General features: G+C 33.1%; 1 protein-coding gene across 1 annotated transcript in view; it reads left to right on the top strand.

Annotated features, from left to right (window-relative positions):
• Positions 1-14,715, top strand: part of KIF21A (kinesin family member 21A) — a 161,056-nt gene that overhangs the window by 99,316 nt on the left and 47,025 nt on the right. Inside the window, exons 12-16 of the mRNA XM_027768117.1 lie at positions 757-960; positions 11,434-11,524; positions 11,982-12,099; positions 12,793-12,981; positions 13,530-13,729. Coding sequence (XP_027623918.1) covers positions 757-960; positions 11,434-11,524; positions 11,982-12,099; positions 12,793-12,981; positions 13,530-13,729 — 802 coding nt within the window. The remainder of the gene's footprint in view (positions 1-756; positions 961-11,433; positions 11,525-11,981; positions 12,100-12,792; positions 12,982-13,529; positions 13,730-14,715) is intronic.

The raw sequence follows: 14,715 nt of genomic DNA, 5'->3' as shown, positions 1-14,715 counted from the left end.
AAGAGGATAAAGACAGCAGTGAACAATAGAGAGGCAGGATGTTAATGAGAAATAGATATGGTTTATTACCTGTTGATGATGACATGTATAGTATTCTCAACTGAACCGGTCTGGAAAGTATTTCATGATGGGTAAAGTCTTTTTAATAAGCAAAATGAGAAATAGTGATTGACTGTTTAAAAAAATTATAATAATAATTATTGGGAAAAGCATGGAAAAGATATTGAATGATAAAGCGGGGAGATTGATATCTCTGTATTGACTGACATGCATGGCATTCCCTTTTGAAAAAGCAGTGGAAGTCAATGTAAAGTTATATGTAATCTAGTGTAATAGAAAGAAGATTATGATGATAATAAAATAAAAAAAAATCTCCTACCTTATTAACAATGTTGAAATACATTTCAGAAAACTTTTAGCTCGCAGAGCAACTCATTTAAGATGTTCTTTTATTTCTAGAGCAGCTGAATTCATAAAAACAGAAAGTAACATGGTGGTTGCCGGGGGCTGGGGTAGAGGGGGTAAGAAGGTAAAACGTGTTTAATGGGTACATTAAACAGGGTTTCATTATGGAAAGATAAATAATTTCAGGAGATGGATGGTGACCAGCAAAGGTGGCACAACAGTGTAAATGTGCTTAGAGCTGCAGAACTGTACAGTTAGAAACGGTCAGGATGGTCAGTTTTGTTTATGTATCTTTTACCATATTATTACCAATTAAAAAGTCTTTCATCTAAATGTATTTTTATTCATTAGGGCAAAATTATTAGAAAGTGAAGCAGTGAATGAGAACCTTCGGAAAAACTTGACAAGAGCTACAGCAAGATCACCATATTTCAGTGGATCCTCAGCTTTCTCTCCTACTATCCTGTCCTCGGATAAAGAAACTATTGAAATTATAGATCTAGCTAAGAAAGATCTAGAGAAGCTGAAAAGGAAAGAAAAGAAGAAGAAAAAAAGGTAGCATTTTAAGATCATTGCTATATAAATCCCTATTTTTCCTCTCAGAGTATATTAATTTGTGATTACAGTGAGTATATGTAGTATTATAAGTCTATTAGTACATAAAATAGATTATTTAAATTAGCTGACAGTTACAACTGTATACCTTTTAATGATTTTTCTACTTGTATGTAAGAAAAATAAGTATGATTATAACAGTATGGTAATGAGTTTTATTTAGGCTATGTAAAGGTAAGATTACTATTAGAATTTTTTTTTAATTTCTTCAAATAGCTGCTTTTGCATTCCATTCATCTTGCTTTTCTGCAAAGCTTGCTGTACCATTACAACTCGAGTGTTTTCATTTTTTTCCCCATTTTCTAATGCAATTTAGTAGTCTCATGGATATTCTAATTCTCATATAGATTAGTTTAACTAAAGGCTAAACTAATCCATCAGAATGTCATTTAATGTCATTTGGTCTCTCAAATATTTTCTTTAGGGCTTCTAATTTGATTATGTGAAAGTTATTCATGCTATTTCAGGCTTCCTGAATCTTTCAACAAGGAGTTACTCATCTTTTCACCACTGTTCTAATCTTTTTCTCCCTTGCATCCTGATGATACCTCCCTCTGAAATCAACTGGGTGCAATAAAAAAAAGAAAATATTTGACCACTTACAATGTGTGAGTGGTTAAATACTCATAAATTCTGTACATGTTTATACACTGATTCTATGGTGCAGTCAAATTAGCTAATGAGAATATATTTTGAACATGTCAGGCAAATTAAGCATTTTTGGCTAGATATTCAAAAGGAGACTAAGCCATCTCATTCATTACGTGATTTCTAACAGGCAAAGCACATTGTATGGTTATTGTTGACATTTAGTGTACTTGCTGCTTTGCACAGTTTATTTAGAAATTTATTTAGGCAACCAGGCATTTTCTTCTTAAATAGTTGATCAAAGTTAGTAGAAGATTAAACTTTTCAAATTAACTGTGTTTTATGTTACTTGAGTTAAACAAAAGAACAATTAAAGTAATTTAAACAAGGAGTTACACACGGTTAGGAGGCATTGCAACTGAAACTGAATTCTTGAGATACTAATGTCCTAGTAGATGTTTTTCATGGATGACTGATTATGACAGCTTTAAGAAATGTATAATGATTAACCCTACCAATATGGAAGGCAATTAAAACAAAAATAATGATCATAGTATCATCAAAAGTAGTGTTACCCAGTACACTGCTTGACTGAACATGAGACTTTTGCACATGACTTATTCATGCTTGTAAAATCCAGTTCCATAGCTGGTCAAAATGTCCAATGAGATGTCTTGTTTTTAAAAGTCTAGGTGGATCCTGTTCATGAATAATAAGCAAGGGTATATTTTTCAAGGTTATGAGTTGATTCTGCTCTTTCTTTTGCCTTAATCACCTGTTGAGAATGAATAATGAAAATTATAGATCCCAATATAAAAGCTATTTTTAACATTTTTATAGTGGCGATAGGTACCCCAAATTAATACCTCTGATTCAGGTTATTTATATAATAATGCATGATATTAAGCACTTTTGACAAATAGTACTAATGAAAACACATCCTATTAAGATTTTTCCTTTCCTTGTTACTTAATAATAATACTCCTATCCATTGTCAGGTATGTAAAATTTAAATAAGCCAGTAATTATTTCAAACTAAAAAATTGTGACAAATTCAGAGATTATGGTAGATGTAACTATTATGATAAAAATAATAGCAAATATAATGGGAACTCACCAAATAACTACATTTAAATATAGAAATTTAGATTTATAATTGAGTTATTTCTCAACAAAAACCTATAAAATTGTAGATAAAAATATTTGTGTAAAAAAAGAACAAACCAGATAACTGAAAGTTTAAACTGAGAAAAATTAATATTTACTAAAGCTTAATAGTCCTATAGAATGCTTTATAAACAATACTTCATAAATCATTTTTACACACATTATAGTGTATTTTTGTAAAACTGACACTATATAATTTGGGAACCTTAAAAAATTTTTCTGGGACCAGCAGTTAGTGTAATGGCTATGTCACTGGACTCCCACGTAGTCAACTGCAGTTGACTTAAACTCACACCGGGCGTGTGTGTATGTGTGCCCAAGATCCCGAGAGGAGAATGGAGGAGAAGGGATTGCAGTGTGGCCATCCCCCCTGGGGGGTGATTTCTCACTTTCTGTCTCTCTGTCTCTGTCTTTCTGACGAGCGCACGCACCCTATGGCAGAAAAAAAAGAAAAAAAAAAAAGAAAATTTTTTTTGTGTGCTATAGAACTCGATAACTATAAAAACCCTTAGAGTAAGTTTATGAATTTATCTTACTACATAAAAAAATTTATAAAATAGAATTTATCTTACCACTCTATAGTCAAATGTTTTAGATTAAAAAATGAAAAACTAATACTATTTTACTCAGTTTGTAGAACATTTTGTTCTTTACACTTAGGGTCTAGTAACTTTTAGCTGTATGAAATATAAATTCACCTTATAAAAATATGGATATACTCTCATTTTTGTCAAAGGATTTGCTACAGATTTAAACAAGAAACAATAAGCCAAGCGTTTCAGAAGTGTTTAAAATGACAGCAGCTTAACTGAAGTTAGTGTTTAATCTTCTACAGGAATGTCTTGGTGGCGATAGCTCCTATTTGGATGTATTCGTTTTAGTTAAATTACTTTATATGCCTCTTCTTTACCTTTGTTACAGGTCAGAGAGAGCATTGCAAGATTTAGGTTCTGCCTCAACTTATGTATACAAATGAAAAATTGTTGGAAGAGGGAACTCACTTTTTTCTAGAAAGTATTATAAATACATGATGTTCAGTTCACTTTTGTGAAATGATTTTTGCCCATTTTGTAGTGTGCTCAGAGCAACTTAACAGGGAGTAGGAAAAGGCAAAAACAAGGAAAGAAATCTTTCTCTTTTACAGGTGTAGGTGAACCTTTTTCTTACTGACTTTCTGTGTCCCCATGCTTCCTTCATTCCTTCCTTTTCTTCTCTATACAGTCCAATAATTCCACACTGCCCTAAAGTTCTCCCAATTTAAAAACTTCTACTTCTCTCATCTTGAATTCAATCTCAGGAGCAAAGGCATTTACACCAGTGGAAATGACTAATAACCAATAAGCTTTTTTCTGGAGATGTTTGTAATTTTGAAAGAAGATATGTTAATCAAAATAGTAAAATTTCAGATGACATAATCTAATAAAAAATTCAAGACAATTAGGGAAGATTATTATTTTTTCTTTTACTCTTTTATGGCTGGGACATCCTAGAACCTATATGAGACTTGGCCTTTGGGTTCAGCTCTCTTACACCATCCTAGTTCTCCTAGCTACTTCCATTCCTTACTACTGGATTCACAGATTCCTCTGAAGTTCCATGTCTTTGAATTAACTTTGATGTGTGTTGTTGAGTTTAGATTTTAGTAGCTGAAAGAGCTCTGATAATGTCAAAATTGGTAGGAAAACTGACTACTGGGTCATATTTGTCAGAAGGTGCATTTGTGTTCAAGGGATATACCAGAAATATCCTATTTTACATGAAAGTTTCATCCTCTTACCAGAGCTACAATCAATGGCTAATTGCAAGGGTTTTAAAGTTTGCTCTTTTCTCTTGAGCTGTAAAATAACCTAAAAGTGTAACTAGTAAGAAAACTCCAGGATGCTGGTGGCTTGAAAGTATCAATGGTCATCCATATCCTATTAACTAGGTTTCCTGCTGCTGAATAATTAAATAGACTATATTGTCCATCTTTTTAGTTACACAAATGTTAGAATGATTGGAAAGATTTCTCCCCCTCTTTTTCTTTCTATAGAAGTACTGTAACAAAATTAAATGAAGTAAAAATAGAATTCTTAAACTATGGCTAGGTGTCAGATTATTAGTTTATTTTCCCACACTTCCCCTATCTCTTTGAACTATTGATTGCAGAGTTTTATAAAGATGCAATTAGGAAAGCATGTAAAGTTTATCTATTAGGTCATTGGAAAAGTCATGTCATATTTTTCTATGTTTTTCCATGCAAAAATGCATCGTGACCTTTCTGACAACCTAATACTAGCTTTTGTCAGTCATATACTTTAATATAACTCACTTATTTATGGTAAGCAAAAATTGTTTATGTTGAAAATAGAGGGCTAGTTGGTGGTGATGTTTGGGCAACTGGATTCCACATAGCCAATCACACAGTTCAAGTCCTAGACTTGGTGACTTGAAAGACATGCAGGGCATATATATATATGTGTGTGTGTGTGTGCCCAGAATCTTGAGAGAAGACTGAGAAGGGATTGTGGCATGGCCAGGCCCTGAGGGTGCTCTCTCACTTTCTCTCTCTCTCCTCTTTGTGGTGAGCACATGTACCCTATAGCATATTTTAAAAAAAAAGAAAACAGAAAAATTTGGGCTGTTTACCAGGAAACTCTATCCTTTTAGCCGTTGTATCTATTATCAATAGAAGCCTAGATTAGACATACTATTTTTTTCATTTTTAAATGTATATAAAGAAAATTCAGTATTTATAAGTCCCATATTTTGGATATCTAGCTTTAAATGACTTGCGATATTAAAAAGTCACTTATTCATCAGACTGCACTGTATTTCTATTTAGTGGTGTTGGGTTGAAACTCTAGAAATACATAGATATCTTAAGTGATGCTTTTACTTTCCTTTTTTGAGTCAGAATACTGGACCACTTGATCCCTATTGACTATCACCCTAGACTTCTTTTCTCAGAAAGATTGCTAGCCTCATTTTGTAATAGTGATATATCAGGTGATTATAAAAAACACAGATCACCAAATAAACATCACATACAAGCACACATAAAATTAAAATGAGAACTGGCTTGACGAAATAATTTATTTCTCAAGCCCAATGTCTTCATTTTAAAATAATGCTGATTTCAGAAAATGTTTTGAAATTCTGGGCAGAATTGTGCTGTATCCACATTGCTGTCTGCTTAATCAGAGCCTAGCACATCTATCTTTTTGTCTATATGACCAATACTGGTATATAGTACATTCCATTTAGTAAAAATCTCTAAGTTGAATATTCTTTGTTCTAATTAAAAGCCTTTAACTACAATTTTTTTTTATTTCTTATGCTCTTCTGATTAAAAATATCTTACTGATGGAAAGTACCATATTTCCCTTTATATTCCCTCTTTTGCCTTAGGTTTGACCTTTTGGTAATTTATAATAATTAGTACAGTAAAGTTTTTAATCTCAATATTATGAGATTTTATTTTCAAACTAATAAAAGTCTAGTTTTTTACTGATATCATAACAATCATACTCATTTGCCTGTAATACCATTTCATATATAATTTTAAAGTAGAGTTTACTTGTTTTTAGATCTAATGATCACATGTAGGATATTAAAATAGAAAATGAGTTTTACAAAGTAGTATCCTTGTATGTAGTATTAGTATTTTCATATTATGGTATAAAGGCATTACTTTGTGAAGTACTTTTAATGATGCCATAAAAAGGTCTTCTGTAGGGACTAGCATATGGCATAATGGTTACATTGCTGGACTCCCATGTAACCGTGGTTTGAGTCCTGGTCCTGGCAGCTTAAAACTCATGCCTGGCATGTATGAGTGTGTGTATGCCCAAAATCCCAAGAGGAGAATGGAGAAGATGGGGTTGCGGTGTGGTCATCCCCCCTGGGAGGTGATTTCTCGCTTTCTATCTCTCTGTCTCTGTGGCAAGCACACTCTCTCTCTCTCAAAAAAAAAAAAGTTTTTCTGTAAAGGATTAGGAGATGGATATCACTGAAAGTTGGCTCTTTTGGGGAAAGCTGAGAAAACTGGTTTATTTTGGATTAAAAAAAAGCAATGGCATCCAAATATTTTTATCACTTTTAAACTTACATAAATTGAGACTATACATTTTAATGCTAAATAATTTCAACTGATAGTCTATGTATTCTTCTTAGATGTAATACTACTTGATTTTCTACTTACTTTTTATTCATACAAAATGTATTGCCTTTTTACTGTGTATTGTCCTTTGATGATATCTTTTAAAATTTATTTTAAAGTCTTCAAGCTCATGTATCATTTTTACCTTCTTATCACTTTCGCTTTTTACTGTCTGGTTTGTCCTTCATTGGCTTGGCCTTCCAATACTGTGCCTCGTGATTTTGAAGGCTACAGAAACTTGAGGAAAGCAATCGAGAAGAAAGAAGGTTGGAATATTTCCCAGGTTTTTTATTAAAATGTCATGTAAATATTTAGTTGCCATTCACAAGGAAATGTGTTGTAGAATTATAGATTGCTTCAGATTAGATTAGCTGGGTACTCCCAAAAGTAATGATGGTTTTATAAAAATAACAAAACACCAAAAAATTTTTCTAGTTGCCTGAATTTGAAATCAAGCAATTTAATTTTATGTGATTTCAGAATAAACTGTCACAATTATAATGATAAATTAACTTTTTTAAGGAAAAAAAAAAGACCAAAAAAAGCCATCCTTTGATTTTTTTTAACAAAATCAATAATTGGGACAGCTCCATTGCCTAGTGGTTAAGAAAGACAGATACCACATGACAAATTGTGCAATTTGGATCCCTTCTCACATGGCTTACACATTGGTTGTATATGCATGTTCATGTGCCCCAAATCCTGACAGGATAGAGAAATGGAGAAGGGACTACATTGTGATCATGCCCCATTGTGGGTACTTTTTCCTTCTCCCTCTTCCTCTGTCACTGTCTATCTCTGATGAGCACACTCACCCTCTGATAAATTAAACAAAAAATTGGAAAAAAAAATACCAGTAATTTAATAACTTTGAAAACCTTATGATCAAAGTGGGAATTATTAATTGGGTGAGAACTGACATTTTTGTTTGGTACAGGCTAAGTCATGGGTGGGCCTCTCTTTCCTCTCTTCTTTTTCGTGTAATCATTGTTGGAAAACAACACTAAAATAGCAGCAAACAAAAGGAAACTGTGGCTTAAATACAGATAAAATTAATGAGGCATTCTGAAGGTTGAATTAAAAAAGAATTTTTGCCTTTAAAATGTATTTGAAGTGAGCATCAAAATAAGTATAGTCTCTTCAATTGAAGTGAACAAAATTTAGAAGTATAATCTTGAACTCTGTATACTAAAATTTAGCAGTTTATAATTATGATTATTCAAATAAAGGTCAAATGATATTTTACTTCTGCTCAGAAATTTTCTTTATAGGTTTTTCTAATTAAGTCTTCAGATTATATAGTCAGAAATAATAAGAATAGAAACTGGCTTCTAAATAATATTTTAATATCGTGGAAGCACTGTTGTAGAAATTCATTTCTTATTTGAAATGAGAACTTGAGAACTTTCTATGCGATTAAATGAATATCTTACTTTAAATATCTTTAAGCTGAAAAATCTTATTTGGTTTAATTATTTTATAATTTACAGTCTATAATTATATTTTATATGTTAGGTCATCTGTAAAGTCTTGACATATTTTTCTATTTTTTTAATGCAAAAATGCAACGCTATTATTATGGAATTCTCAAACGTTTCTGTACTTATGTTCTATAAGTGTTTAATTTCTTTAAAGTACTCTATAATTAGAATATAATTCTCATTGTAGGTAACACTAGAACTGACCTAATCAATATACATTTAGGATAGTATATCATTGGAGCTAAGTTAAGGCATTTCAATTGTGAAATTTCTCTATTTTAAAATGCAAAATAAGATTCATCATTTAAGTTGAATATGGAAGCATCTTAACATCTTAAAATATTAAAGTCCTTTAAATGTACTTAGTGAGTAGAGTTTGGTTCCAACATTCCCAGACATTGGCTAAAGCTGAACAGTTTGGTGTTGCAGGACAGTGCTTCTCAATCATAAATTTGCTTACAGACCTCCTGTGAATTTTGCGAAAATGAAGATTCTGATTTAATGGGATTGAGGTGCAGCCCATCTGCATCTCTCACAAGTTCCTGGGACGCAGATGCTTCCTATCTGTGCACCAAACTTCAAGTATAAGATTCCCAAGACTGGTTTGGAAGTTAGGACACCCTGTTTTAGTTCTCTTGAGTGTATTAACTTTCCTAGGCCACAGTTTCTTTTTTGTTTGTCAGAGGAAGGGATGAATGGCCAATGTTCCTTCCAGCGCCCAAGATTCTGATTCAGTATAAAGTGCAAGTTTAATATCTTCCTCACTGCTTGGTTATTTTAAATCTGTTTGCCTCAGTTTATCAAGGAAAACTTGAACAGTTGAGGCATAATATTTGTAAGAATCAACTTGTATTTTAAGAGCTTAAGCTTTAAAAGTGGTTTGTAAAGGCAAATTCATCTTGTGAGGCCATGACTGCTGATTTTTTTGCATCATAAGTTAATTGTAAGAGCTCATTTAAAGATAACCCTTGTTAAGTTGGATGTCAGTGACCTGGGAGAATAGGCGAATGTGCTGAATTAAGTGTTCAGAATAAGTTAATCGTATGGCCTTAAACCTGAGTAAAAGAGTATTTAGTTGGAACTTGAAGTATTGAAGGAACTGACAATAATGAAAATTGTGTACAACAGTTTCAGGTGAGAAAGGAAGACTGTGTAGGGGAGGAGATAGGGAGAGCCGATGGGAGATGACTTCTCAACCCATTCTCCTTTTCTAACCTAAACCTTGGGTATAAACCTCAAATAGAGCACTCTGAGTATTTTGTGCTGACCTTCTAATGTGATGATTGGGTTAATGGGAATTTCTTTCTAGTTTGTCAGTTCAAATTGTGTGATAATTGAAAATCAGCAGTCCCGATGAATTATAGCAACCTAGAGAAGGCATTCCATGTATCACATAAAACTATTTGTCTTAAAGGTTACCTAGATGGTTCCTAGTTTTCTTCAAGTTTACTTTTTTCTAATGAAATGATTTGGTAATATTCATGGATCCTTGTTAAAATTTACCTGATTCCTTCCCACTTATGACTGTTTCACTGGTGCTTCTACTGCTACTGTCTTCTCACTCCAGAGACATGCTGTCTCTCATGTATCTTTCAAGCTTTACCATTCCACTCCAACGAGCAGGTGCTCACTCACAGAGATTGGTTTATTCAACACGCCACTGCACATTTATTATGTGCCAGGCCCTGGAGATGTAATTCTGAACCAATCCGATATGATCTCTGCCTTTAAAAGGCTTACAATCTAGTGGCGAGCACACATATTAAATAAATAATAACATAAATTGCAAACTATAAACAACTATAAACTTACAAAGCAAAAATATATTAATCTTGTTCTGAGTACAAAAATATTTGTGAGAATAGAAACCTAGAAATAAATATTAAAGTTAAATAAGAATAACAGGGCCTAAACAAGATTAAATTTTTAGTCTAGAAGCTAAAGATAAATCCATGTATCAAGGCAATTATTATACAGCAAAGTAAGAGAAATGATGGCTGTTATTAAGCTATTCTAAGAAAGTTTTTAGGCTCTTTCAGAGGGAATTTCATTTGGAAATATTGCCGTTGTCAAGTATTCTTTTCATCCTTAAGGATTTAAAAATATCACTGTAGCACCCAAAGAAATCTTTCACATACAGATTGAGAATTCACTTTATTAACATTATTATCAGTTTAGTGAGCAGAGTGTAACTTTGTTGCATAGCTGAGCTTAGTTGCTAAACCCAAAAAGATCAGAATGATTTCAGTGTGCAAAAACAGCTTTCTGTCATCTTCTCCTTTGGGCCACCAGGGCTGCATCAATTTAGCTATAACTGGTACCTGACAGCCGTGTGCAGTTATGGCTATAGGTTCTATTAATACCTAGAAAGGAGAACTTCCAATTATATGGAGAACCTTTGTGGTCAATCCTAGAATTTCTATTCACAAAAAAGGCAGCCTAAACTTGACAGTTTGGTATAGAAGACTGCTGTGGGAACATGAGAAACAGCCCTGAGCTCTAGGGATAACCTTAAGAGAGCCTGTGTTACCAGAAGAAAGAGACCTGAACACGTGGATATGCCCAGTGCAGACAAACTTACTGTGAACAGATTTATTTTAGGTCTTTAAATGTATTCTTAAATTTATTAGGATACCAATTAAAAATTCAGTTTTTTATGCCTTATATTTATATGAGAAAACAAAGATGTTTTAATTTCCTTTGACTTTAAATTGCCTTATACTCTAGTTAATTGGTGGTTACTGTGAGTAGTTTTCAGCTATCTCCTCAGATCTCATACTTCAGGGTAAAATCTGTCCCTCAGTGTTTCTAGAAAATAAGCTTTACTCTAATGACATACATCATTATTCTACTGGTTAAATGGTGATTTCTGTTTTTCTGTGGAGCATGAGACAGTATAGCTTTGTTCAGTTAAGTGACCACCTCTTGCAGTTAGTGTTCACACATTTGTGATGGTTTTTAAAAATCGGAGGGAAAAATAGAGTGAACAGTTTTCCTCTCTACTTTGATACCATACCCTCATGTTCCATGTTTCAGCGTGGCTGGTAAGGAGGATAATACAGACACTGACCAGGAGAAGAAAGAAGAAAAGGGTGTTTCAGAGAGAGAAAACAATGAGTTAGAAATGGTGAGTATGAACGAATAAACTTGTAAATTTCAGCCACCAGGTTAGGTTGTTTTTGGTTGCCGAGAACTGTAGAACAAGGAAATGATTATCTTGCCTCTGATTTCAACTGTTTCCTGAGGACTTTTCTTCAGAAATACATGATATAAAATATTGTCAACTCTCAGTCTTATGCATTGTAAAAAGCATTATGTATAATAACCTAAAATCTTGGAATAATTTTTGAAGTGCTGAAAAATGTTACTATCTTTAACTGGACTAATATACAGTATATTCATACTGGTAAAATTCATTTTGTGTGCTGAAATGATCTGCAGTGATTGAAATGATATGTAGTAATAATACAAAAAAGAGTGAAATTTTTATTCTTCTGAACCTTGTACTCTAGCACTGTCTCTTAATGAGGTAATCAGTTTCCTTGGCCAATTTCATGCTATTAATAATCACAATTACATTTTAGGAAGAGAATCAAGAAGTGAGTGATCATGAGGATGAGGAAGAGGAGGAAGAGGAGGAAGAAGATGATATTGAAGGGGGTGAAAGTTCTGATGAATCAGATTCTGAATCAGATGAAAAAGGTACTTGCCCTTTAGTATAAGTACAGAAATTCCTTTCCTTTCTTTTTTTTTTTTTTAATTTTAGAGATATTTTTGCTATAGGGTGCATGCACTCACTGGAGAGACATAGAGAGACAGAGACAGAAAGCAAGGGGGGGTGGCTATGCCACAATTCCTTCTCTTCCATTTTTGGGATCTTGGGCATGCATGCACATGAGGTTGGCATGTTTTAAGCTGTTGGGTCCAGGACTCGAACCACAGTTGACTATGTGGGAATCCAGCAACGTAAACATTATGCCATCTTCTGGTTCCCAGAAATTCATTTTCTAAATGTGCTTAAGCGATGACAGAAAACTTTGAAAATTCTCCATTTCATCCTTAAGGGTGAGAGCTTCTATGACAACTGACCTTCATAATAAGCCTTTTAAGACTCATGTACTAAGCACATGAAGAGTTTTTTTCCCTTATTGGATGTAGTCACTGTGTAATTTCTGTTCTTATTTAGTACAAATAGTATTTGTCACCCCTGACCTATGTGAACAATCATTATCTTGTTCACCTTTTGGTTCTGGTTTATCCAGGAAATGTTCTTAATAGCTGACAATTGAACACCTTCATGAATGAATAGATGATGGTTGTAATGTTCTGGTTTGAATGCTTGAATAATGATATTTTGGCCTATTCTCAGTATTTTATTTTTTCTTTTGTATATAGCCAATTATCAAGCAGACTTAGCAAATATTACTTGTGAAATTGCAATTAAGCAAAAGCTGATTGATGAACTAGAAAACAGCCAGAAAAGACTACAGACACTGAAAAAGCAGTATGAAGAGAAGTTGATGATGCTGCAGCATAAAATCCGGGACACTCAGCTTGAAAGGGACCAGGTGCTTCAAAACCTAGGTTAGCATTGTATTTAAGTCAAATGAAAGTTAGAATCATCAAAATGGGTTTTTATCTTTCTTTCCTTTAGGGAAAAAAATGATAAGAAATGACATTAATTTTGTGTGGGTGTGTGGCAAATCAAGTCTGTGCTTTGATTTAAAACTTAGGTTTTGAGAAGTGAGTCATGATTTTCCTGACAACCCAATATATGGCCTATCAGGATTTTCTGACTACATTAAATGTTAAATTTGTCTCATATGTTAAATATTGTTCTTTATTATTTATTCATACTGATATCTATCTAGGCTATTTATTTGATCAAAAGTAGTGGTTAATTGTTCTAATGTGTTGATTTCTGCTGGGAACATTTTTAAATGAATAAAACTTCAATAATCCTTAATCTGGTTCAGAGTAGATAATAAAAGAGAGTGAGTGAATGGCATCCTGGCCTCTTGAAGTTTGGATGTGTTTGGGAGCTCGCTCTTCTTTAGGCCATGAGTTGTAAATCTGTGAAAGAGAAACGTGTGTCTCATGAAAACAGATACAAATATCCTTTTATCGTTCAGGCTCTGTGGAATCTTACTCAGAAGAAAAGGCAAAAAAAGTTAGGTCCGAATATGAAAAGAAGCTCCAGGCCATGAATAAAGAACTGCAGAGACTTCAGACAGCTCAAAAAGAGCATGCAAGATTGCTTAAAAATCAGTCTCAATATGAAAAGCAGTTGAAGAAATTGCAGCAGGATGTGATGGAAATGAAAAAAACAAAGGTATCAATTATATTTTCCATTAGAGTTTGATGTTAGAGATATTTTTGTCATTTAGGCCAAGAAAAGTTATTGTGTTTTTTTCCATATCTGGTAAAAGGTAACCCAGTTTCACAAATGATGCCCTTCCGTTTGGCAATTAGGAATTGCTTCCAATAGTCATCGCTCTTCTAAGCCCTTTTTCAGAATAGCTGAAAATCATATGGCCAACAGATTTTTCTGGACTTTGATGAACATTTCTCCTCTTAAAACTCTTGCACAGGTTAACGATAGTATAAAATGTTGCAAACATGTAAAAAAGCATAAAAAAACCCACAATGTATCCACTATGTAGTTTAACATATTGAACATTACAGTTACATTCTAAGCCTCCTGTGTATCCCTTCCTGATCTATTTCTCATTCTTGAAGAGACAACAACTATCTTTAGTTTGGTATTTATTATTCCCTTCATAGAAAGTAAAAATTCTCTCCCCCTCATCAGTAAGTATGAATTCTGATTCATTATTTTTTGTTTTTGTTGTGAGATTGATTTCTTTTAACATCTGGTATGAAACTCAATGTAGTTTCCTTAAAATAACAAACATGAAAATGATGTAGAAAGTGATAAGAGAACTGTGTCATATAGTTGCTGTTAGTAGCAGCAGTAGCTATAAATTATTAGGTGCTTACTGCATGCTAGGCCCTGTGGTAAGTGCTTTACAGGTAGGTATTAACTCATTGAATTCTCACAGTAGTCAGTGCTGTGGAAATAGTAAATCCACCTTATGGGTGAGAAAACCAGAGCTTAGAGGGGTGCAGTAACTTGTTTGAAGTCACACTGCTACTGATAAGTTAAGTATCAGAATTTTATTTAAGTTATAGGACAACTGAACATTGAATATAAAAAGCATAGAACACTAAGCAATTTGATAGGAATGTATTAGAAATAGAAATGTATGAATCCTACAAAAATAAGAATGACTGTTTAAACATGCTGTAAGATTCTAT

The sequence above is a fragment of the Tupaia chinensis genome, unplaced genomic scaffold (assembly GCF_000334495.1).
Source record: "Tupaia chinensis unplaced genomic scaffold, TupChi_1.0 Scaffold145519_1, whole genome shotgun sequence".
Lineage (NCBI taxonomy): Eukaryota > Metazoa > Chordata > Mammalia > Scandentia > Tupaiidae > Tupaia > Tupaia belangeri.
The sequence above is the reverse complement of the archived record's forward strand: the minus strand, read 5'-3'. Positions and strand labels throughout refer to the sequence as shown.